At 36.5% G+C, this 25,908-nt stretch overlaps 1 protein-coding gene across 2 annotated transcripts in view; it reads right to left on the reverse strand.

Annotated features, from left to right (window-relative positions):
• Positions 1–2,441: 2,441 nt before the first annotated feature.
• The window catches only part of FAM114A1 (family with sequence similarity 114 member A1), a 30,381-nt gene continuing 6,914 nt past the window's right edge, over positions 2,442–25,908 (reverse strand). For both annotated transcript variants that reach the window (XM_066549144.1, XM_066549145.1), the window contains 11 exons: positions 20,718–20,831; positions 20,455–20,558; positions 18,160–18,294; positions 16,236–16,388; positions 13,907–14,030; positions 11,838–11,923; positions 10,551–10,718; positions 9,199–9,338; positions 7,879–7,951; positions 5,897–5,950; positions 2,442–4,532 (listed from right to left, as the gene is read on the reverse strand). In XM_066549144.1, coding sequence (XP_066405241.1) covers positions 4,422–4,532; positions 5,897–5,950; positions 7,879–7,951; positions 9,199–9,338; positions 10,551–10,718; positions 11,838–11,923; positions 13,907–14,030; positions 16,236–16,388; positions 18,160–18,294; positions 20,455–20,558; positions 20,718–20,831 — 1,262 coding nt within the window. In that variant the 3' untranslated portion in view covers positions 2,442–4,421. The remainder of the gene's footprint in view (positions 4,533–5,896; positions 5,951–7,878; positions 7,952–9,198; positions 9,339–10,550; positions 10,719–11,837; positions 11,924–13,906; positions 14,031–16,235; positions 16,389–18,159; positions 18,295–20,454; positions 20,559–20,717; positions 20,832–25,908) is intronic.

The raw sequence follows: 25,908 nt of genomic DNA on the forward strand, positions 1-25,908 counted from the left end.
AAGCTTTTGTCTGCTGAGTAAAGCTTACCTTGTCTTCTAACTGTGATCCAAACTACAAGAAATAATGGAAGAATGGGGGGACATTGATAAGGATGGTAACAAAAAATGTGATCTGAAGTAATTCTGGTTGAGAAAGATTTCAGGTGGTCACTGGTCCAACCTTCTTACACTTGAGGAGGGACTGAAAACAACTGGTTTAGTCTTGCCATTTCCTCCTGAGGTTTGGTTTCTCTCCTCCCACATCCTTGTAAATCCTTGTCCTCATTTCTGGCTTTGTCAGAACTGAACATGTCAGGAGAGAAAGGATGTCCTGGTGCAGCCTCTCAAGCACAAGATGATGAGCAGGAGGGAAGAGCCTCAGAAATCAGCAAGGGAAAAGAGACATGAAGGTGGAGAAGGGGTGTGTGTGTGTGAACAGAACTGGTGGGGAAGGTGGAACTGATGGAGCAGAGAACATACAAAATGGACACGGGACTGAACTGGCAAAGGGAACTGGAGGGAAGGCAGAGACCATCTTAAATGCCAGCACCAGATAAGCTGCTGATACAGTCTCTGAGATCTCAAAGGGCTGGAAGAGCAGGGCTGCATTTTCCCAAATCTATTAAATAGGTTGAGGGACTTCTGAAGGTGTTTAAAAATTACTTGAATTACCTGGTGTTCTGGGTAGGTCCTCAAAAGGCTGTAATGGAAGGCTGTGAAGAGGAGATCAAAGTGGGGAGACTGCTAAGGAGTTCTTAGCAAACGTGCTCAGGGACTTTTGCAGGGCAGCCAATAGAGGGAGAATGAGCACTACAGATCCACAGTGATCAAATTAACTATTCTTACCTATTCTTTTCTTTTTCCTATTTCCATTCTATTCTTTCCTTTGAGCTCTTCCTCTTTTAATGTTCCACCTCTTGACTACCTTTCAGTTCACGCAGATTTTCATTTTACTTCAGAAGTGCATTATTCCCGTTCTGCTGAGCTAATCAGATGTCATCTCTTGTTTATTCTGAAAAATGCTGAAAAAAATATTTTTACAGAGGCTTTTCTCTAATCCAACCTTGAAAATTGTTCTTATTTCCAGAGAGCACATTCTTTTTTTTTGTCCTTTGGAAAATAACTTCCGTCTCCCATCTTTTTAATACAGCTGAATTTTTGACATTTTATTTTCAATTTTTAATTCTAAAACTGCACACTGTCATCAATATGAATGCTGAAGTAGGAGACAGCATGGAAAATGTATAAGTTGCACAGTAAAAGCAGCTTCAGCAACAAAGGTTGACCTGAGACAGAATAAAGTGTTTAAAGTCCAGAGGGGTTTCCAGTCCAACTGTAAGAACTCCAAAGTAGGTCAGACTGGCTGATGGCATCATGTTAAGCCTTACTCTGAGATGGTTTTCAAAAGAACTCAGGAAAGTCCTTTTCCACGCTCTACATTCTTCTGCGACTAGCAGAAAGGATGGGGCTGTCATCTGAAATACAACTGGAATGTCTCAAATATAATCCTATGAGCTGGGTGAATGCTTGTATGATAAAAACACTTCTGTGAGTCAGAAAAAAGGGGGGAAACCTGTATTTGTCATTCAAAACACTGTGGTGTTTCAGACTCCTTGAAATTGTTATGAATCCTGACTGGTGAGTGACACTGGACATTACTGGTGACACACATCATTAAGAAGCATCCCAACTGGTAATGACTGATTTTGTATGATATGACTGAGGCACATTTTGGAGGAAGGCTTCAGTGGGTGACTTAAGCAGCATGATAAAAAGTGGAAGAGACAGTTCTTTTGTTCAGCTGTCTCTAGCAATGGAAGCTGGAGTGTAGGAGGAACTCATGGGGAAGAGATGTTTACACATGAATAGAGTATACCCTAAAAAGCAGTAAACAACTTTCAGCTTGCTTTGGTTTGTTTACCCAAAAAAATCCCCAAACCCAAGACAAAAAGAAGTCAGTATCCTTAATATTCAGTAAATTACTTCTTTAACAGTCTCATTACAGCTCATTCTTCTGGGATGACCTGTAACTGTGGATCATCTGCAAGACTGTAGGCATGCAGACCTTGTTTTTAAGTTTAATCCAGACAAATTCTGAACTTAGTGCACAAGCCTGCCTCCTTTGTTGCTGCATTACAGGGTGGGTGTGCTCAAAAGTGAATGGAAAAAAGCCATGGAAAACACATCTGCTCAAGAAAACAGGTAATTTTCACAAGTACTTAAAACCTAGTAGTTTGCCAAGTGCCAAGGCTCAGTGTACTAACCTGGAAAAGGGCAGTGATGAAAGAAAGAACACTATCCATTAGAAGTTTAAGGCAGCATCTGTTTTTGTCAGTCTCCCAGTAAAATCATACTCATCATTCCGAAGGTAAATGAAAAAATCACTAAGCAAATTACTTCACTGAGAATATACTCCCATCACATTATTCTTTAAACCACTCCCTTTTACTGTACTGTCTCAGTTCAGTATCTCAAATTATTTATTTGACTGGTGGAAAAATACAAATCAGTGCAAACAAAATACTCTGGCTATATCCATAGAGTACTTTTCTACTGGAATATTATTTACCTAAAGCTGATTTGAAGATGCAACATTCAGTTTTCCTAGGACAAGATGACTGAATCTAAGATCAGGTGGGAGTATCCCTATGCTTACATACTGCCCTGTTCCCCTTCCTACATTGTACAGATGTAAATACCTTAGGTCTCCATGTTACTTTTTATAGCTTCTTTTACTTCAGGGTAAGGTATTTTATTCATAAATGCATAATTTAAGCAAGATAATGAACCTCTAGTAAGGAGTAACTCAGACAAGCAATCTTTGTCTTAAGAATGCCCCTCAGGGATTTCAAACATCATCCCCTGAGGCTTCTGATATTATATTCAGCCTGTACAAATGAATTTGAAGACTGTACATCTTCTACTTACCCAGGAAGATATCTCTATGTCTGTTAAATTACAGACATAGGGTGCCAGGAAATAGATTTTGCATAATAAACCTTATTTCAGGGATAGGCAAAATTTCATCTCTAAATAACAAAAAATGGAAAAGCCACTATGACTGTGACAGAGGAACAGGGACCACAATACTGTAAAACACCAAAAGACCTTTCTGTCCACTTATTTGGAGTCAAGGAAGTTACCATGTGCATAGCAGATACATGGTTTCTCTTTTCTATCAAACAGAAACTGCCTCACACTCCATTTAATTATTTTTATGATTATGAACTATGCTTAAACATATTAATGTTAACTGTAAAAATTAGCATTTAAATACAATTCATGAGTATACCAAGACAGAAAAATACAAAATAACGGAAAGAAACATAATAAATGACAAAAATTCAAGAGAATAGGCTATGTAAAATATTGGAAGTTTCTTCCTGTCTAAGAGATAAACTAGCCTAAACAAATTCTTAGGTCCAAAGCTCAGTATTTTAAACTAAAGATATGCACAAATTAGCATGGTTGCTAGTGTTGCTATGAAATGTCATTCCTATTGCTTGCTTGTGCCCTATTGCCTCAGAAAAAAGATTATTCCTCTCACATATGACCTCCACACCCAAACCAATTCTTTCGTAACTTCTTGCTACAACTTCTATTTCTGAACTGTAGGTATCAGTAAACCCCAAAGTGGTAACCCAGTTAATACAGAGAGAAGGTTGTTCAGCAGGTGTTTTGATTGCCAAACAAAAGGGAAATTTTCTATCCCCTGCATATTAAAAAGATTACTTTTTTTCCTGTGTTGTTCAACCATTGAAATGATGAAATGGACCTAAATTAATATAAACTTATGGGTCAGCAAATATAGAGCTATACCTGTAATCTTAACTGGCTCAGAAAATTTCTTTTCAGTATAATTCTTTATGCATAACCTCCATAATTTTCACTTAGTAAAGTTAATACCTATTGCTGTGCAACTCCTTCAATACAAAGTGTTTTGTTAGTGGTATATATTAATATGATGTCATTATTTGCTACTCGAAATAATACTTAACAAGCTCAACACTTTGATAATTTGTTCATGTTGGCAAAAATTAAATACTGAAACGATCTTCTGAAACAGAGTTTTTTAACTGTAGTTACAATATAAACAATATAAATGGTAATTTGAAGTTAAATGTTTTAGAAACTTTACATTCCAATTAATTTCATACATTGTTTACAACTGAAAGGGTCAACATTTAGAATCTGTATTTAAGTCAATGCTAATAATCAATAAACTTCTGTTTAAATTAATGCAAAGCATGAACTACACTGGAAAAGAAGTTATTCATTTTACTAACTACTTCTAAAGTCTTAAAGTCTGAAAGAGTTTTAAAATGTTCAGTACTGTGTGTGCAAAACAGCATTTAGGGTCTTCAAAGAACTCTAGTGGCCAGACATCTCTTGTACCAGCTCTTCTCTGGGCACAGCTCAAGACTTCGGGTCTGTGGCTGCTCTCAAGCTGACATCTCCTGGGCTTTGGAACAACTGGCCTGGATATGGGAAATCTGCAGAACTGGAAGCAGTAACTGGAAAGCATCCTGGATATAAGTAGTACTGTTGCTGCCCTAAAGGGGGGAGAAAACATGTGGGTCATCAGTACAGCTGCCATGTACTTCAGGAAGGACACTGGACTTTTTATTTTCCTTTTTTTTTTTTACCTTTGCATCACGCTATATTAGCATTGTTTCATACAAGACTTTAGAATCTGTAGATAGCATAGCCTGAATAAATATAGAAAATCTGACTGCCACTAAGTTTGAACTCTAAGTTTTGTTGGTAATATGAGTAGAATAAAATGCCACAGTGTTGAGAAGCAGATTTGTCTTTGAAACACAAGCCAGCTAGGCTTTCCATCAACTGAACTAATTTTGAATTTGCTGTAGGTGGGAGAAGTGTCACTGAAATTAACAGTTCAAATTATAATGGTTTTAACATGTAGTACTATTTTTGGAATTTCTAATACTGAACAGTATAGTGCCCTGTAATTCTCCATGATCCTAGACTGTATTAATACATACTTGTATACAGCTATGGGATTTATGAAGTAGAAAACATTGTATTCCACAATTCTAAATATTCCTAGATTTTGCAGTTCCTGGAGCACAGGAAGGTAAGTCAGCAGCTACAGCATATTTACCCTATAACAAAAGGAACTGCATGGTAGTCTTCACTACAGCTCTATTCAACTTTCCTTAATTTTCCTTAAAGGTATTGTTAATTCAGTGCAAAATTGCCTATTGTAAAGCAATATTCTCCTTATTTTTAAGGGAATGCAGCTATTAAATACAGAATGACAATATATGGTCACTACTATATGTTTCTTTCTGTCTGTGATCTAACAGAGTTAAAAACCTGTGCTGCAGTTCCTATGAGTTTTAGGACTTTATGAGGATATTACTTCATCTCAACCTCTTCTTGGTAAAATTGAAGTATGTTTTATTCACTGTGCTTTTCTGAAGAAAAATAGAACATGGTGTCAAATAAAAGAAATCACTCATGAACATATTTGTGGTCTGATACATGGTTATCCATGTGCTGACCAAGGCTGTTGCTAGACTGTGAATCTTTGTAAAAATCTAAATGCCTGCAGATGAGAAACACTGTAGCATACCTACAATCCAAATTTTAAAGGAAAGAATAGTCTGAAGGTGCAATTTGTTACTGTGCTCTGACCAGTACAGCAGCAAAGTTTCAGAGTTGGCCAGCCTCACTTCAGTCATACAGCTCTTAAGAATCCTCAGTAAATGCAACCTGACTGCTGAAGTGTTTGTGGGAGAGGCTGAGCACAAAATTTATGTTCTGGCACCAAACAGCCAGAATGATATTGTCATTACTTTTTAAATAGTTTTTGCCTTTGGAAATAAATGTGCCTGTCTCATTTAAAATAATTTTATTAGAACATTTTCTAATGTGAAGAGGTGGAGCTTACCTCTAATAGCACACTGTTAATGATGGGGTTAAGAACCTCTGCCTTCATATTGCTCTGTAAATCAGAAAACAGAATGAAAAGCCAGGTCAAGAAATACACTTAACAGAAACATACTGATATCAGAGATGTGATTTTATGAATTCTGTAGAGGTCTTCTTTCACCTTGATTCTTACCCAGCCTGTTTATCTCAGTATTGCTAGTAACTGTTGTCTGCATTTCAACCATACCTCAGTACACCCTATGCATTTCTACCACAGAGTACAATGAACCCTGAGGCCCAGGGTTTAACTTCTTCATTACTTCATGTACCACAGAGTTTCAAATTGCTTCTTTCCTACAGGTGTGAGGTTTATGTAATGACATTGTTTGTCCATCTGTCTATCAGTGACCTTTTCACATCCCACAACAATTTTAACTCCTTGCACATTTTCAAGGACACCAAAAGGAAAAAGACATGTCAAAAGAAAAATTAAGTTCTTAGAAGTTACACAAATATCTGTGGTTAGGACCAGATGAAAGGTCCCTGACAGAAGGAAAACCAGGTGAAACTCAGATCCCCAAACTGGAGGCAGCACATGAGCTGGGCAGTGCAGGTTGCCCAGTGAAACAGCTCAGCATGCATGACCTTCCTCTCAACCACCAGATAGGAAGACAGATGGATACAATGAGTAGTGACACTACTAGAGGCTAGAAAATCAAGATTCATTAGCTCCTCTACTTTTTAAAATGGCAAAAGTTCTTCCCTTTTTTATTCACGCTGTTCTTTGCAATGTGGTTCTTTAGAACAACAGTAACCTCCAGCAAGAGTTGTTTTCTTTCAACACTGAACACAATACTAATTAATTTAACTGAAGGATTTCCACTTACAACCTTGTAGCTCTCATATTACAGATTTACAGAAACATGAAACTTCTTAATTTTAGTTTGGAGAAAGATGGCAGAACCAAGGAGAGATGGTCAGAGAAAAGAATTACATTTTTACTCTCAGTTACTAGAAAATCCATTACAAAATGCACTGTTTAGTGGCCCAGTTTAGTATTTGGTGTGCAATTTTTTTTATATTTTTGTGCATGGATTTATTTCAAGTGTCCCACAGATATATGCTAAAGTACAATCCCAAAATGTAAAATAAGCATTTTTTTCCTTGCAGTAATTGGAAGTTATGTAAATTATTCATGATAAAAGGAAAGACATAAATCACGTCCTTAGCAAATAACTATGAAAAAAGATGCTCAGAGATGTGCTGGAAGAGCTAATGGAAAACTGGAAAAATTTCATTTGAATTACATTCATGTTTTCATGGAACAATCAGGAGAACCCGAATTTGCTCTTCTCTGATGTTTACAGAAGATTTCAGCAACAGCACAATTTTTACCTCTGAATCCTGCTATAATACTGAGATGTCAGTCATCCTTGAAGCATCTTGAAAGGCAGGACACTATTTCTAGCAAAGATGTTCACAGATAAATGGATGTTCTTAAACAGAATATTTTATGATAGAAGACAGAGTGATTTTTTTTTTTAAGTTGGACCAAACAGATTTTCTAATCTTTTAAACCTTTTGAAACACTGCAGTGCTAAGCCAGGGGATCTAGTAAAGGCTAAGAAGACAACTCATGAAACCATCTTAAGGTACTGCAAGTACAATCTGTTAATGACTTTTACACAAATGTGTTTAAAAGGGATAGGGCTAAGTTGGAGAAGAAAATATCATCAAGCTGTGTAACTTCAAATGTGGGGCCCTTCAATGTGAGAAGTGTTGAGTGGTGATAGGGAAAAACAGGAAGTGGTTTCTAGAAAGAGAGAATTTATAAGGCTTATAAACTTCCCCTGCTGTAAAAATGCTCTGTGTTCTTGACCTGAGGAAAGAAGTGGCTTCTTTGCTGATATAAAGCCTCTGGACCCACATAAGAATTTCTGTTTCAAGAGGTGAACTTTGTTAAAAAAAACCCAAATGCTACAGAAAATGCTGTCATCTTACCCCAGCTGCTGTTACAGAATCAGAAAACTTCTTTGATAAAGATGAAACTTCATTGCACATGGCACTTGTTAAACTGGTTTAAAAAAACAAGAGAGACAAATATAAAAATACATTCTTGACCTATTAATAGATAAAAACCCCATGACAAACTTTATCCTGGAAGGAAAGATGTTCTTAAAGCAATTTTGCTTCTAAATATCTTTAAAATATTTAGGCAAAACTGTTCATGATAAAGGTTTTATATTCCTTCACTGAAAAATCCACTGGTGACTACAGCAGCAAAATGACATGTTGTTGCACACACCAGTTTTTTTTTTTGACAGTGCAATGCTTCACTTGTTTAAATTCTGAACTTCCAGTTCATGTTTTTTCTGATGATTGCACAACACAGTTTCTGGGAATACTGTTGGAAATAAATCAAACTTGAATGAGAACAGTGAGAAGTTTTCTACTGAACAATAAAACATCTACTCTGTGCTAAAAGGGAAAGACCACTTGTGGTTAAAAATATGAGAGAACAATTCTGTTCTGAGATCTTTAATTGTTTTCCTAGACATTCCCAAGTGTATCCCACAGGGCCTCATCCTGCAAGGTGCACTGCACCTTAGCTCTGATTCTGAAAAATACTTAATAAGTGCTTTGTTTTAGACTGAAGTGTTCCTATGGACTTTGCTATTCTTAGTAGCATTCCTAAGGACAAGCACTTGGTTAAATATTTTACTTACTTAGGGGTCAATTGTTTAAAATATCTTAACATGAAAACTTACTGAAATCAGTAGACTTAATAACTATAGAGAGCTTGATATTTGAGTTTGGAGTCCCACTAGACTGACTGGCTTCTTGAAATTCTGGGTGTTTCACTATGGTTAACTACAAAGTTGCTAACAAATGTGGTCTATTGTTTAGACCTACAAATTGATTTTTTATATTTTTGGCAGATAAACACTAGATAATGAAACTCTGTTGGCAGATAATAGGACTGCATTATACACTCTAAAAACAAATTCCATATATGCAGGCACAGTATCTTCTGCAGAGGGAACAGGAAATGCAACCCAAGTTGGCACATTTGCTTGCTGGAGCAGAAATAACTTTTAGCCTGTGTATAGGTCATGTTTTTGTAACACATACATATGTCAGCCATGTCAAAAAATGACAGGTAGCCTATAGAACCTGATTTTATGAGAAAATACAGGACCTGGACCCCTAAATGCAGTGCTGTTTGTTGATCCATGAACTTACTGTGCCTTCAAGCTAAATGGAACTTCATGAGTTCTATGCAAATGTCAAATGTTCATATATGAAGTACATATTACTCACTTTGTCAGTACTTTTGCTTGATCTTGCGCTGTTTTTTCTACTTCTTGCCCATGTAGAATTAATTCTGCTACTTTATGAAGCTGTTCAATACAACGAGCAGTTACCTCAGCCAGACTTTCAATGGACAGCATGTAGATTTCCTTAAATTAAAAATGGAAATAATATAACCAATAATAACAACACTGATAAATATATTTATAGATATATACATATAAAAGAACTTCAAACGTAGGAATCCTTCCTACCCCAACTGGAAATACCAAAACACACATGGTGAAGTAAAATCAGCCATCTTCACAAACAATACTGGAAAATTAAATATCCACAGACTATAAAATACAGACATTCTACTTGCTCTGAAAAATTAGTAAGATCAAGTCTACCGTCTGCTTGGCTGGGAACTAGGTCAGGCTCTTGGATTTTCCAACATACCACTTTTGAACTTTGTCCTAACAAACAGAAAGGTACTTAATCTCTAGAATAAGTCACAATCATAATTATTTTCATAGGGAGCCAAAAGTAGTGAGCCATCCCTTAGCTGAATCTCTAGAGCAGAAATAGATAACATGCCCAATAAAAAATTGGCTTTTATCAACAATTATAGAAATCTGTACGTAGCACTGTGAGGTTACAGCTTTCACAAGCTGATGCCAGCTGGTAATCTGCAATCACATAAAAATCTGTAATATATACAGTGTACATATTCTGTCTGCTTCTTTAGACTTTTTTGTAAGGAAACACAACAGATAATTTCTAATTAGAAATAATCTCAACAAAGATAGCAACCACATTTAGTATTGCCATTAACTTGACAGAAAAGACTCAATCACAATTAACCTTATCAGAACTGTCTAAATGAACACTTTTAGCCTTAAGAGCTATCTTTCATAAACAGAATGAACAGTTGTTAGTTGCCTAAATAATATTTGTTTTGTCTGTTTATGACTGAAACTTTAAATAGTTTGAACATTTTCCCAAGTATTGTCACTGAGAGAAGGAGATACTAAGAAACACTGAGATACAACTTTCAGTGTGCATGTAATGTTTGACATTACACCTCAGCATCCCTCAGCTCACTGTATGTTAAGTATACACATGCTTAAACACAAAACTACAGATATAAAACCATAAAAACAATGCGATAGAGAACCTGTCACTGTGATATTTACTTATGGAAACAGAATAACAGTAAGAATATTTATGTAATTTAGTCTTCAACTGGGTCTACAGTGAATAGTTGTGTATTATTATTTCTTATTCCATGAATTTAAAAATTAAATAACATATAAAGCCAACACACAAAGAAACAATCTAATCACTTAATGAAACTTATCCTCCAAAAGTTATTTTACCTCCACAGTTTTGCTTTTGTCTACTTCTGTTTTGTCACTCTCAATTGTATTGTCTTTTTGAGTCTTTTCTTCACCAGGTTCTTCAGGTTTTTCATTTAGCTCCTCTTCTATGTCTACTGGGGTGGACAAACTGGTTTCTTCCAGCCATTCATGAGCTTTTTTCCTAGCCTGCCAAACAAAGAACCAACCCCAAAGTTCAGCTTGAGAAGAGACTGAAATGACATTCCTGAACATCAGTTAACAATACATTTAATCACTTCCTCTTTATACTCAGAAATTTGAATGTATCAAACCTCAGAGTGGCATTTAAGAAGTGTACACTTAAGAAATTGTAGGGAGAATCATTTTGGACTGCATAAAGATGGATCATCCAGGGATAATTCCTCTAAAGGTATAATACTCCTAACCAACATATACAGCTGGTGTTAATTCCAAAGTTAATATTTCACCTTTATCATTCAAAAGAATTTGCACAGAAATTTTTCTTTACACAGTTTTCCAAACAAGAAAATAAGAAGTGTGTATAAAAAAGAAAAAAAAATTGGAGATATTTATTAATTCTCTTATTAAAAATAAGAGAAATTTATTACATTCTTAAAGGAAAAATAAATAAAAAATCACTGTAACTTGAGCTGCTTTCCCTGGCATGCAAATAGATCAAAGCTGAAGAGTCCTGAGACTTTATACAAGTTCAGACTACTGCTATGCTTAGTAGGAAATTTATGATGACTCCTTTTTAACATGAAATCAAATTAAAACACATTAAGGCCTAAGCCTAAGCTAGTTATCCATAAGTCTATCTATGTAGCTAGAGAGACAAACACTCATTTGAGCTTAAGACCAGCAGATGAATCAGCTTTAAAGGGACCTGATAGTACAAATGTGACTAGTTATGTGACTAGCTCCCAGACATCTCACTTTTGTTCTAGTAGGTCTCTGGCTACAGAGAGTAGCACACAACTCACTTTTAGAGCAAGAAAAATTATTCTGAACCTGACTTTTGTTCCCAGTCTGTAAGATCAAATCTGCTGTTCTCATGAACTCTGTTCTGCTGAGACACCCCTGATTCAAGCCTTCTAACACTGGAAAGGGCTCATCCAGCTGCACTGCCTTACTCATCTCACTTCTGTGAAAGCTTTTCTATGTTCAGCATTTTAGTCTCAGTCTACCAGACTTTGCTCTCTGAGCTGTCTGAAGTGAACTGGCTACTGCTCTGTGTCAGACTTCAGAACAAAGCCCTCCTTCTTTGCTCTAGAAACTGAAGGCAGCTCAGTAACAGGTGCTAACCTTATTTAGCTTGTCAGGAGTAGCAGCAACATGCAATTCAAACAGCAGTTCTGTGAGCACGCTGACAAACTCTTCTCCTGTATCTGCTGCAAGAAATAACAAGACAGTTTTTGTTAGAGTGTTACTGCTATAGTATTTTATATGATCAAATACATCCAGTGAAATAGTTTCACCAAGTATTCCAGCACTAAAATAGTGACTGTGGCACAAGAAAGGAATGTGTGGAGGTGTGCATGTATATGCACCAAAATTACTGATAGCTGGGATATTGAATTGACTGTTCACTGTGATTACTCTCTTATTTAACCTCATGTATGAAATTTTTGGGATTAAAAGCTTTCAAAATGTAGGTAAAGCCACTTTTTCAAACATTCTCCTCATTATTTCATAAACAACTGAAATGAAGCTGCAGTGAAAAACGCATGAAAGGGCTGCATAATCAAAGTGAGAGGAAACATTAGAGGGAAGGGTATGTGTGTGGCCTTCTGCTACTTGTACTAGAAAACAGTCAGAGCTGTTTCCGCAGCCTTAGGAGGAAGGAATGTGTTTCACTGATGAGTGGTTTGCTTTTGCAAGGACAAATCTGCAGCACACTTTGCTTTGGTCTCTCTTTTTAAGGTGCTCACTGCCTTGATTGCAACCCATTCAAAACCCTTGCAAATGTTTCAAGGAGCAGGATAAGCTGTTGTGATTTACTGGAAAAAACCAAACTTCTGACCTTCAGAGAAAACATCACTTTGTGCAAGAAACAGAGCTTCTCCTGGGAGCTGGTTTCAAATCAAGGAACTACTTTCCACAAAAATTATGGAACAACAGACATCTCATGAATCCTCACTCCTAAGCAGGTAATACATTTTCTTGACTTCTATTTTGCGCAACTCCTTAGAGGTATGGGGTTTAAAGAGTAAATAAGAGGGGAAAAAAACCAGCACAAAACTTTACCACACTAAGACTGTATGCTGAGCACTTCCTGTTCCCCTCAATGAGAAACAGTGAGTTTCCTGTGAGAGGGATCAGGCAAGCTGAGTAAGCACTGCCAGAAAGAGCAGCCTGAGAAGAAATTACTCTCCTGTGAGAATATGTGAATGTTAACACAGTTTTGCTAACTTTTCTGAAGGCTAAAGAAATCTTATCTCACCATCTTGCAAAATGGAGGTTTTATGGGCATAGTAACCCTGAGAAGACCAAGAGGATGTGGAAGAAATATCCTTTTATGTTTCTTTGTTTCCAAAACACAGCAATATGGCCTTCAATGGCATAACCCAGTCTTCAGTCAGGTCAAGGGGATTTCTGCTGTTAGCTCTAAGAGGTTTGGTATGGATCTCACAGGCCTGGAGACATGAACCATGCTGCCTTTAAGCTGACTTTTTACCCTTCGGTTCTAACCTGTTTGGGGAACTGCTAACATTTCTGACCCGTTTAAGACACATATTTTGCCCCAAACCAAAGCACCCACCCATTGTATTGTATTTTTGGGAGCTCATCCCATTCTCTTCAATGCTGTGCCATAACTGTGTTCAGTTATGGAAACGCTTATGCTGCTCTAACCTCCTTCTCACACTCCACGTGCCACATCTTGCTAAGCAAAACCTATAAAGCAGCTTGCTACTGTGTTTCAAAGTCACTTTCATTCAAAAAAATTCAGGCTTCTTAAATTTCTTTATGATACTCAAATCTTTTCCCCCATCTAGAAAGGGGGTGCAGAGTGAGGATGAAGTTGCCGAACAGAAAATAATTTCTAAGTCCTTCAAAACTTTCAGATTATACAATTTCTGTAAGAAAAGTTCAGTTATCAAAAAAGTTATTATTTTCAATTTTTTGTTTTCATTGATGATATAGCAAAATAATTTAATATTTATTTATGCTTGCATAATTCACACTTCAGTTAAAATATAAATTCAAAATTAAGCACTGATCAGCTTCCAGAACTTTTAGAGTATTCATTTTAGTAACTACCTTATGAAGACTATTAGGATATCAGAAATTACAGTCTGGACTGGAATTTTTTTAATTACTGGATAAAGAAGTAGCAATTATTCATATGGTTAAGTCTCTGTAATTCTAATTACCTTTTTGCGCCTGCACCACTTCATCATCTAATTCCTTTGGAACAAAGATCTCTTTTATAGCAATTAAATCATTTTTCACGGTCTCCAACTGTTCTCCATCAAGTGTTGCTAAATGTGACTGAATCTGTAAAAGAAAGGAAGTATTACTAAATGCTAATTTAGGACCTGAATCCAAAATAGACTAAGAAATGGAAACTTCTATTATGTTCAAATCTTGTCTCCAATCTCCCAGCTTAGACATATTTTTAGATCTTGTCAACAGAATTTGTTGAGTATCACAAAAATTACACTAGTCTTGCCACATCATCAGGTCCCTTCCTTCCTCCAGAACATGAGTTTTGAACTATAAATCTATGGTTTAACTGCAAACTGTTTTGGGATTGCCGGGATGAAGGCAGCAGGCAAAAAGAGCACAGGCATAATGGTTAGTCTGAGCACTCATGGGAAGAGATGGAAAAGGTTGCCTTCAAAATGCAGCCAAAATTATTGACAGTCTACCTGTTCTGAAGAATGTATTGGCAGGTCTTTGCATGTCTCAGCTATCTGCAAGTCCCTGCATATCTAACAGGATGGCACACCTAAGAGGGATGGAAACAGATTCTTTGAATCACTGTTTGTACTACAGTTAGATGGTGTTAACTCCATGAGCAGAGTGCTCCTTCTGCCAATGGAAGCCAGGAGAAATGCCCTTTCTCCCCTTGGTACAAAGTTTTACCTTTATGTTTGTTTCAAGGGGCTTTTATAAAGCCTATTGGACAGAGGTGCACTCTACCTTAGTGCAAGGCTGGACACAGCTGTTACTTTCTTACTGGTGTGTCCTTGTGTCCAGCTCCTGTGCTCAGGGTTAAACCCAAGACACAGCTGTGGCACTCCAGTCTGGTTGGGAAGGACTACATAAAGCCTTTTCCTCCCTTTCTATAGCACTATCCATTTCAAGGTCTAACTGGGAACTTCTTTTAATGGAAACTTGTAAAATAAAAGCTTAAACACACATGTTTTCAGTACCTCTTGCACTCCTCCTGTGGCTTTTGGGCTGTTAGAAGTAGTCTCAAGTTTCTCTACAGTACTTTTTCTGTATTCTGTGTCTGGGTGCATCTGTGCATGGTAAGTGGAACATTTATCTGAGTACTGGACTTGTTGACCCACACAGTCATCATCAATCCTGTTGGACTGAGTAGGACTATGTACGTGTCTAGGACACAAATGAAGCGCATCAGAAACCTCATGGTAACAACCTGCACATGTCTGCCTTACCCTGTGGTATTTTACAGTAAAATAAAAATATTATTGACACATGCAATTAACCTGAACTTCTTTTCTTTCTATCTATCTATCTATCTATCTATCTATCTATCTATCTATCTATCTATCTATCTATCTCATTCCTGTTTAGTGGGTGGGGGTTTTTGGCCATTTTTGGTTTTGTTTTTTGCTCCCAAAAGCAGACCCTTGAACCTTACATGTGTAGTTTGAACATATAGTTTTTCATCTAGATAATAACAAAAAATAAAAAAACATTGACAGTATGCACCTAACTGTTATTAATATAAGCTTCTTTTATTTGTGAGAGCAAATAAAATATTTTAAAACATAAGTTGGTTATATTTTAAGAAGTACCCCACAGGCAAAGAATGCTAATTACAATAACAAACAAAAAAGAAAACTTGTTTTTAAGAAATTTATTTAGAAAACTGTTTCAATACAAAAATACCACCACTAGGAATCTAATCTACAGAATTCTATTAGTCCACTGTCAGTGATCTACTGATGTACTAGCAGAGCAAATAAGTTGAGAGTGAAATTGAAATACGTATTTATCAGATAGGCCTTATTAATATTACCATTTTCAGAGAGACATTTGTATACTTCCAGTAATAATATCTTGGTGTAGTTCTATGCAACTTTAAAAAGTAACACAATAAGAACTGAATAAGTGATCTGGAACTAATTTTAATTCAGCAGCCTCCACAGGTAGTAGGTCTGGAATTCCTGAATGTAAGTATCTGTACCTGATTTCAACCAAAGGATTTCAACCTTGCAAATTCTGCAAGGAATTTGCAAGACATCTGCAGTGTTACAAGCTGTGTATGGCAGACTACATATGGCCCTAACAAAAATACCTCTCAGTTATGAAGTTTGAGTTAATCTTGTAGTTATATTTTAGATGTATTGAGTTCCAAAACCCAGGGGCAGCCCAAGGATCAATTCAGCTTTCTCTGAACTTGATGGAAAACTTACTGTTCATTCTACATGCATCTGCAGAATAAAATTAATGTAAAGATAAATTTTTTTACCAACCATATTGATTTATGCTGTCTGCATACTGTACCTGAGCTTCACTTTCATTTGACAGGATTTCCAGAGCTTCAAGATGAGACAAACCTTGGAATTCATCAAAAAGTAGTCCATAATGTGCTGTTCTTTCTACTGTAACTTGCTGGGCCCGCCTCTGTTTCTCTTTTTCTTTGGCTTCTCGCAACAGCTGTAAAAATATACATCATTCCATGTTTTGTTGATAGTACTGTAAGTGTGACAGATTTTATTACTATCTGCTTCTGTGTGTCTAGAAGTAGTAATAAAATTTGGGACTATATCACACCTGAAGAGCTAAAATTTTAGAGGTGAAATAGCTAACTTCTTTTTTGATAATTTTCTCTGATAAAATATTTATATAATATTCTAAGCAGGGTTTTCCCAATGGTAATTGCTAACTATCTCTCTTTAAAACACAATGAAAAAAAAAATCCTGCTTGTATTTTCAAAAGCAATGTCAGCTACAGATACTATACAATACATTTCCTCACCCATTATAATGAAAGAGAAAGGATTATTTCATGTGCAGCCTTAAAGAGCCATGCAATTCTTTTTACAGATCACAAAATGGGAAGAGTATTATTTTCAGGACCTATCCACCAACTTGCATAAAAAATGCACCTACAGAAATATTTTCTATAAAATATTCTTAGCAAATACTAAAGTCAGTTTTATGTGACAGAGGGACTGACAAAAGAGATCAATGACTTATACCAAAGATGGAGCAGAACTACCCTTGGGTATATTTTGGTGGGCTTTTAATACACTTCCATCAGTGTACAAGAAGGATAGACTAGGATAGGATAGGATATCCAATAGGATCTTCACCTCCCTCCTTCTGTTCCTGGATGAAGTGGTCTCTCATGAATTTCCTACAGTAAAGGTGGTAAATATATCTGAACCACATGTTAGGTCACATGACAGTCTCTGAATACAGGTGAACTCCCCCCTGTATGTTACTCCACTGTTCAAAATTCCTACAGTATTGTCTTCAGTGATTTTTTTTAGTACAAAAGACTTAAAATTTACACTACAGTACATTTTTCCTCTGAAGTCTCCATCTTCAAAAGTTAATTCACAAAGTTTTATGAACAAATCGCTGAAAAGCAACAGTGCAACCCCTGAGAACTGATTTATGCTGCATGCTGCCTCAGATTCTACGTGCAAATCCATGCATGTTGTTAAAGGAGGCATTCTCAAAAGCTCATTTCAACCCTGTGGGCCTCAACAAGAGGTAATTGCTTTTGATCTACTATAACAGTATAAATCTGTTAACTCTTCCAATGACAAATACTAAAGATGAAACATCTCATTAAAAAAAAATACCACACTCTTCTCTACAAGGAAGTAAACATGCAGTAAATATACTTTGTTTTCAATGTCTATTGTTTATCCTCTTTTCAGGGTCTGGAGAACTAAAATAATTTTGTGCTGACAGCATTTATACTTCTGTTTTAATCTCATCTCTGAGCTTTAAAATATGAATCACAACTGTGTAAGGATACCATTAAGTTAGATGGACACTGAGATACAACTTTTTATAGGTTTAATTCCTAATGAGACATAAGTTATATACCAGTATTATTGATTTCCAAGGAAAACAGCATAGTAAAGTTTATGCTGGAAGATATCTATCTACAGCTGTTACCAAAACACCAACAATTTTATTTTGCCTCCAGAGTGTAATGATTTATCACCATATATACTATCTTATTTAAATCAGCAATTGCATATATGATTATGCAGAAAAGATGATTTTACATTATCTTTTGTGGTTCTATGAAGAAAAATAAAGTAGAGCAACTGTAAAGCTTAATATTTATTTCCATAAGCCCAGCCAGCATCTACTGCAATAAATAAAGCCTCTCCCTGAGGCATGTGAAATTCTGGAAAAAGAATCTGAAATTGCATTGACAGAGTAGTATTTAAATATATCCAACCTGAGATAGTGAGACTGTTCTTGCCATCAGTGTTTTGGTTTTCTTAAATCCAGGATCGCTTTCTGCAAGGACATTCATGGTTGTCTTCCCAATAAATTCCAAAGCATCTAAGCCTCCAGATAATACACTTTTCCCCTGTATAAAATAACGTGTTGTGGTTATTTTCTTCCCAGTTTAGAGTAATATGAACTGTAAAGAGGATTGTTTTTGTAGACACCATCTTTGAACATTCAGGTCCCTAAATTTCCTATACTTCAACTAACAATAGGATTGATGCATTTACGTTGTTCTGAATAAGTTAAAAAAAACCAAACAAACAAAAAAAAACCCTATACAAATATTTCCAGTTAATTGAACTACTTACACCAGAGGAAATGTAACAATTGTTGTAAATTTAAAAAAAAAAAGTAAAACTGCTGGAGCACATCTCCTGTGAAAACAGTCAGAGAAAACTGGGGCTGTTCAGCCTGGAGAAGAGAATGCTCTGAGGAGACCTTCCAGAAGCCTTCCTGTACATAAACAGGACATATAGGAAGGCTTGAGAGGGACACTTTGCAAGGGCAAGCAGTGTTTGGACAAAAGGGAATGGCTTTACTTTGAAAAGGATAGATTTAGATTGGATATCAGGAAGAAATTCTTCATTATGAGGATGGTGAAGCACTGGAACAGATTGCCCAGAGAGGTGGTGGAAGCCCCACCCCTGGAAGTATTAAACGCCAGGCTGGATCAGGCTTTGAGCAACCTGGTTTAGTGGAAGGTGTCCATGCCCAAGGCAGGACATAGGAACTAGATGATCTTTAAGTTCCCTTCCAATCCTAACGATTCTGTGTCTCTGCTATTCTATTCTATTCTATTCTATTCTATTCTATTCTATTCTATTCTATTCTATTCTATTCTATTCTATTCCATTCCATTCCATTCCACTTTAATTTCATGCAATGGCATCTGGTTTGTAGGAATTTGTTTTAGACATGAATAATATGGAGCCAAGCCCATCATGAACAGAAGATTCTGCCTTATCTGATTTTTAAGATTTTAACACTTGCGATGATTCTGAAACTGTCTATTTAAATACATATGTTTTTCTGTGTCTTCATATTTTTTATGTACACTGAAGAAATTTCACTAACTAAATATTTCCATTTCCATCTGGATTATGGGTGTGGCAGACACTCAAATGCTGATGTAACCTAATATATAATGGAAAACCTTTCCAAAGTCTCAAGTGGCATTACAGGTGACTTACTGAGACTTTAAGTGATTCTTTTTGTACCACATTGATCACTGTGGTACAGCAGCTCTCCAGACTGCCTACAAGCACATTTCTCTTATTTACAAATCTTGTATAATGCTCAAGTAATCTTACTGGTGGCCAGCTCTACGAGCCATATGATGTTCCAGGTTCTGTAGAAACAGTCTTAGGAATAATCTATAGGAATCTCCTCCTTCTGTTCCCAAAATCTTTGATATTAGAGTGATGAGGCAGTCAGAGTGAACTGGATATACAATAAAAAATAACTGCCATTTCATAAAACTTGCTCAGTGGGGAATTAATCTTCTATGCTTTTACAGCAAATGTTTAAAGACTTCTATAATTTCAAGTGAAACACCAGGTGCAAAATTTAAGGTGCAACAAAATTTTAAAGGTTCAAAAAATTTGGGGAAGAAGATGACACAAAAATTTATTTGGAAATGGTACGGTACAGGATGAAGTTCAACACACAAAATATAAGGATGATAGGAAATAACTGTGAACAAAAGATTTTGCCTCTCTACATTTTTAATCAGACCCCCTTCTAGGAAGGCTAATATGAAATGAGAGATTAGATAAAGAGGTGAAGGTAAAGGACAGGAACTAAAAATAGAGAGCTTGGTAAAAGCCTTAAAATAAGCAAATTGAGTATTTTCTTATGCTATCTGCCTTCAAAAATGGTAACAAGTCCTATCACACTTTCTCTGGAAGGACTTAACTGTAAAAATAAAAAATCAGATGATGGTACAATTATGAAAAAGATTTTCCAAAAATTTGCAGAATTCTACATAGTTTTGGAGAAGACCATATTTCTTCACTGAAACTGGTGAAAACATAGTAACTGAGCTAGTTCTTTTTGACTTTTTATCTTTTAATTAGACAGTTTAATTTTAAAGTTATTTTGTCATGGAAAAGACTAAACAGACTTACAAAAGAAGTGTTTTTACAAAGACCTGGAATTTAAAAAACATGACCTACAGTGAAGTTGAACCTAAAAACAATGAAAAATAACTAGAGCAGAGAGACCAACTAAAATGACTCACTGTGTTTTGTACAGCACTAGTGATAGCTGACAGCATGCCACGAGATCCAGATGAAGGAGAAGGAATATTCTCAGAAGAGCTTTGGGCCAAAGAATCTTCTGCTTCTAACAAAAGAAAACAAGCAGGTTACAGCATAATTTCAACTCTGCAAGTCAAAAATTTCAGTAAACTGGTTTATGTGACCAAAATCTTAACATTTTCTAAATGGAACTGATTTGGCAGGGTCAAAGAGTTTTGTCCAATTTCAGTGGACTTGAACTTACGAGTAACTGATGTTTCAGCTGCAGGAGGCTCTGCTGTTTCCAGAGATGCTGAACTTCCACTATGAATTCTTAGGGTAGTTCCTGCTTTTTCCTTTACTGCTGTTATCCCATGACCTGTAGGAGAGGCATATTTTAGACTATAAGATTTGAAAACTCATTACTATCAGCACATAGAATTCTTATACTTCATGAATTATGACAAACAAAATATCTATTAAACTTACCTCATTTGCTTAATTTTCTCTAGGTTAATAATTCACTTCTACTATATTAATATTAACTGAATATAAACTATAAGGCTGAAATATAACACAAATTATGCTGGAAAAGTAAAAGTTATTTCAGTGGCCCACATAAGTTTAGTTCCCTGATTTTCAAAATGCTAAATATTCTATTGCAATCAGTTTAAATGGAAACTTAGTCCTCCTATGGCCATAGGGTATCACCTCACATAGTTTGAGTATTCTAGAACAATTAACCCAAAGTTAATGGATTGTCTATAACTGCAGGACTGAGGCAAGGAATTGTCCTTCCTCTGCAGAGGTGCTATGTTTTTAGGGATACTGACTCCAGTCCCCAAAGTTATTTCAGGATTTAAGCTCCTTGATTTCTCATTTGAAGTAAAATTCTGAAGTGTCTCTCCCCAAAGCTACTATTTAAATACACTTTGTAAAGTCTCCTGATATCAAATGACACAAACAGAACTATTGCTCCAGTGGCAGGTGATCTCCTACAGAAATTTTACCACCTTTATATTATTCATTTGCAGTGACTCCCTAGCCTCTGTTAAAATGGTCTACTTTAATATGAAGTATACATGTTGCTACTGTTTCTATCTGAATATTTTTGACAGAACAGCATTGCCTTACTGGTTTTCTACACAGAGTTTATTTACACTAGCAGATCACAGGGACTGGTGAGTCCCTGTAGTCAGTCTAGGGGACGCAGTATCTTCCTAATCTGCATCAACTGTAGTTGAAAAATGCTGCCCTTAAAAAAGAGTACTCTAAAATTGTCTGCCTATTTTGCTTCTGGATATGTGTACAAGTATGTCCATGATATACTTCTCTCATTACAAGCAATCCACCTGTTAATCTTGCTTTGCTGGAAGTTTCTGTGTATCGGCTAAGGTGCAACAGGTGAACAACAAACCAGGTGAGCAATATTTCTTTCCAACATAAAATTAAATAGCTTCAGTGACAGGATTTGATCTTTATCTTGTACTGTACAGTGCATCTTGCATGAAACTGATCATGTCTAGCAGTAGGACAATCCAGAGTGCTTCAACTACCTGCCTAACAACTTATGAGAAATGTTAATGACAATTTCATACTTCTTTGATTAAACTGAACTGTAAATAGATAAATTATTTCAGAGAAGGCATTAATACAGATGGTCAGGCAGATATCTAGACATCTAAGGTGGAAAGTTATGCATAATGATTGTGTTGTCCACAATTTCCCACAACTGTGTGCACTCTATTTTAGAGAAGTTCAAAGCATCTTTTCTGAGTTACATTAATTACAGCAAAACAGCCTATCACTTGCCAGTGCTCTACAGCATTCTGAATAAACATATACATCTGTGTGTGTAGTCATACAAATATGCTTTCAAACATCTCATTCAAGAAAGATGCAGCAAATCTAGTTGGAGTAGGAAAAAGGAAAGCTTAGATTTATGACTATATATATTTATGAATAAATATACTGTAGAAAACATATGTGAAGCAGCACTTCTGAAAGATCACACAGGAAGAAAACTGCAGTATCTGGAGGTAAACATAAAGAACAGATATGGCCTATAGAACAGACCTGCAGAACAAGGAATTTCATAGGCTGCACAAGGTCCCAATGTTTCACACTGTAACAGCCTAGGCAGATAAATGCTTTTACCTGTCTAAAGGAAATATGACCTTTATCTATTTTACTTGTGTCTTACAAAAAACAGTAGTGCATCCAACTGTGTGACTCATACCAGGTAATGCACCACAATGTTTAAGTCATTGCTGGATAATTTCCTGACTTTTGCAAAGTCTGTTCCAATGCAGATACTGGAGAGCAGTGTACTGCATGGTCTAATCTCAATCTCCCACATATTTTAATGAGCTCAATGAAAATATTAGCATGTACAAATTCTTTATTTAATCCCCATATTCCTGGGACTCAAATCACTACTAGTTGTGCTTCTACACTAATATAATACACACTGCATGTCACATTCCTTTCCATTGCTTCTGCTCACAACCTTTTAAATGTGCCAGAGTTTTATTCTTTTCATTGACTTAATCAACCTGACTTGGTAACAAAACACTATGGTCCTGTAGTCGTATAAAAATCCTATAAATATTGAGCTAAAATTTGAATTGTCTGCAAAACTTACATGTTTTCAGATCAATTTCCCACTTTTTTCCTGTGATTTTTTATAGCCTTGAATTGATTCCCATAGTTTGGCAGACAAGCTAACACATTTAAGAAGAGAAAGCACACAGTTGCTGTATTGGTATTTACTGACCTAAAAAAGGCAGCATTTTTGGAGCTGTGGTTAAATGTCCTAGAATAATAAGAAGATACTCCAGGTCACCTAAGGGTGGCTTTGCTGAACTAAGCTATATGGCATGTATGTTTGACTGCAGCAGCAAAACCAGATGAGATCAGAAGACCACAACTGAAGCACCATACGTGCACAAACAGGGCAGAAATGCCTGTAGCCTTGGAAATGAAAATGATTATTTGTAATTTCAAAAGGCACAGAAATAAAAGGGGTCATGGGAGAGTAGCCTACAATTTAAAGATGCACTCATTTTGTAACACTGGGTGTGCTAATGCAACCGAGCTGACACCTCTGACATCTCCATTTACTCTTCTGTAACAGCAGACAGAAGAGCTATGCAATAGGCATTGTTAACTGTGAGCTTTTGGAAGAAAGCATTCTTTTTTCCCCTGTGTTATTGTTTTTGTTTCTCTTGCCTCCATGATTCCTTGCCTTTCTATTGGCTGGCAATTTCTACAGAATATTATTGTTCATGTTCCTAGCTGGGATCTTTCATTTTAAAAGGAAGGTTTTGCTAACACTGCCTAACAACATGACCTGCCTTTTGGTTTGCCTGATCTGCCAAGGCCAGATTACAGCACTCACAAATGCTTTAGTCAGATCCCATCCCACTTCACTGCAAGCTGTTTTATCTTCTACCTCCCAGCTTAGTAGCTTTGGGTTCCCTGCAGAGCTGAGAGAGGCAAACAGACACCTCTGGAGGGCAGTTCACTATGTCTGAAACCTAAACCACTCTGTATAGGAATCACTGATCCCTTGTCCATCTAGTACTCACAGGCAAATGGACTCTCTGATTCAGTGGTACAGATGGGGAGGAGTTTGATATTTTGTCCCTGGCTAACACACTGCCTTTGTAACCTGTGTCCTACCATGGGAGCACATCTAATGAAGAACTGATCAAAATTTAGTCTATTAACATGAGTGAAGCCTCATCTAGCTCAAGCTAAAGAGGAAGAGCAAGGCATTAAATGAGCATCTTTCACCACATGAGAAACTGAGGAACCTGAAACTGGCTGGAGGAGAATCACTCCACATCATGTAGTATAGAGATGTGGACAATCCAGCCATGCTCTGGTTTTGTACACTAAAAAGTGGGACCCCATTTCGCTCCATTTTAGGCTAACCTATTGGCACTCCATTTACTTCAAGCCTTCACAAAACTTCTCTTCCGGCCACTTAAAACAAACAAACAAAAAAACCAGGCTAGATTCTTGTAACACCTATGCTATCTTGTCTATAAATCAGGAATCACTCCAATTAATCTAGTAAATGAGACTAGATTCAGATCTCCTTATTGCAAGCATAAAAGGTTTCAATAACAGCAATAAGCATAAAGGGCTGTTACACCATTTTATTGGCTCTCAGTCTCTTCTAGACTATAAGCCCATGTTAAAAGACATAAAGAATGCAAAAGAGATTGCCAACCCAAAATGCACCCACATTTCCTTCCATCTGTTACTTCCATTCAGCATTCTTAAAAGGAATAACTGCAAAGGGCCAGCCTTGCTGCTACAGCAGCTGAAAAGTGTTATTTACAAAACAGTTGTGAACACCATGTGATTCCAACCCAATGTAGTTTTCCCTTAGTCAGCCAAATTTATGAAATCAAAAAAGGTCTGAAGAGATTAACTATCCTCTTTATGATCACATAAAGTACAAGCATAACACCCAGCCTTCTTTTTTTAATATTGTACTTTATTTTGCAACAGGGCAATACCTATAGAGAAAAGACATTTGCAATATTTGAATACTTTAGTTTCACATTATCTGCAGCATTGGCATTTCTGTTCCACAGAGAAGTCAACTATGTAATGCTGATTATTACACATACCCATGCATAATAATATCCAAGCTCATGAACACAGTGACATCTAAAGAGACATTTCATTCTGTCACACTGAGTGACAAAAAGTGCTTTTCAGCATACCAGGGAGAAGTATGGGTGTCTGATATTTTCATGTGCCATTCTCATAGCTGAGGAACTAGATGAGAATATACACAAGAACAAAATAATCAAGATAGCAGAACAATAATTACAAACAATACATTAGAAAGATGCATTACGCAGCCTTATAGTATAAATTTTGGGGATCACGTGAATCAAACAGCTGGGTTATTTTTTTATTACTTTTGTTGTGTGAATGTATTGACAGGTGCTAGTCTTAGCAATGGCCCTAAAGATAAAATACCTTAAACTTACACAGAGTGAAGCATTTGTATACAGCATGATAGAGAACAGACTTTTCTTGGAAATGCAGCTCAATGAGCACCATAACTTCAGCACCTTCTGAATGCCATACCTCATTCAAAGCACAGCATATGAAAGGCAAGGCTTACAGAAGGCAGTCACTTTAATTAAGCTAGCAGATAGATTAGTTGGAAGAAAAACCAAAGACCCAAGCTTTTAAGCATAGAAGATGTTTTAAAAATGCAAGTCCCAAGCTGCCAGGACTGAAAATATATTTTGCCTCACATAAACCCTGGGGATGAAGAGTTTGCTGTTACAGCTAAGCTAACCTAATGGCTTCTTGGTGCAGTTATGGGAGGTTCTACTCCTCCCCACGTTCCACACTTGTCCCTTCTGCTTGCCCCAAAACTGGTCTCAAAGAGTCGGTTCAAGGAACTGAAGAGGCAGAAAATG

Source organism: Molothrus aeneus, chromosome 4 (genome assembly GCF_037042795.1).
Source record: "Molothrus aeneus isolate 106 chromosome 4, BPBGC_Maene_1.0, whole genome shotgun sequence".
NCBI classification, from domain to species: Eukaryota; Metazoa; Chordata; class Aves; order Passeriformes; family Icteridae; genus Molothrus; species Molothrus aeneus.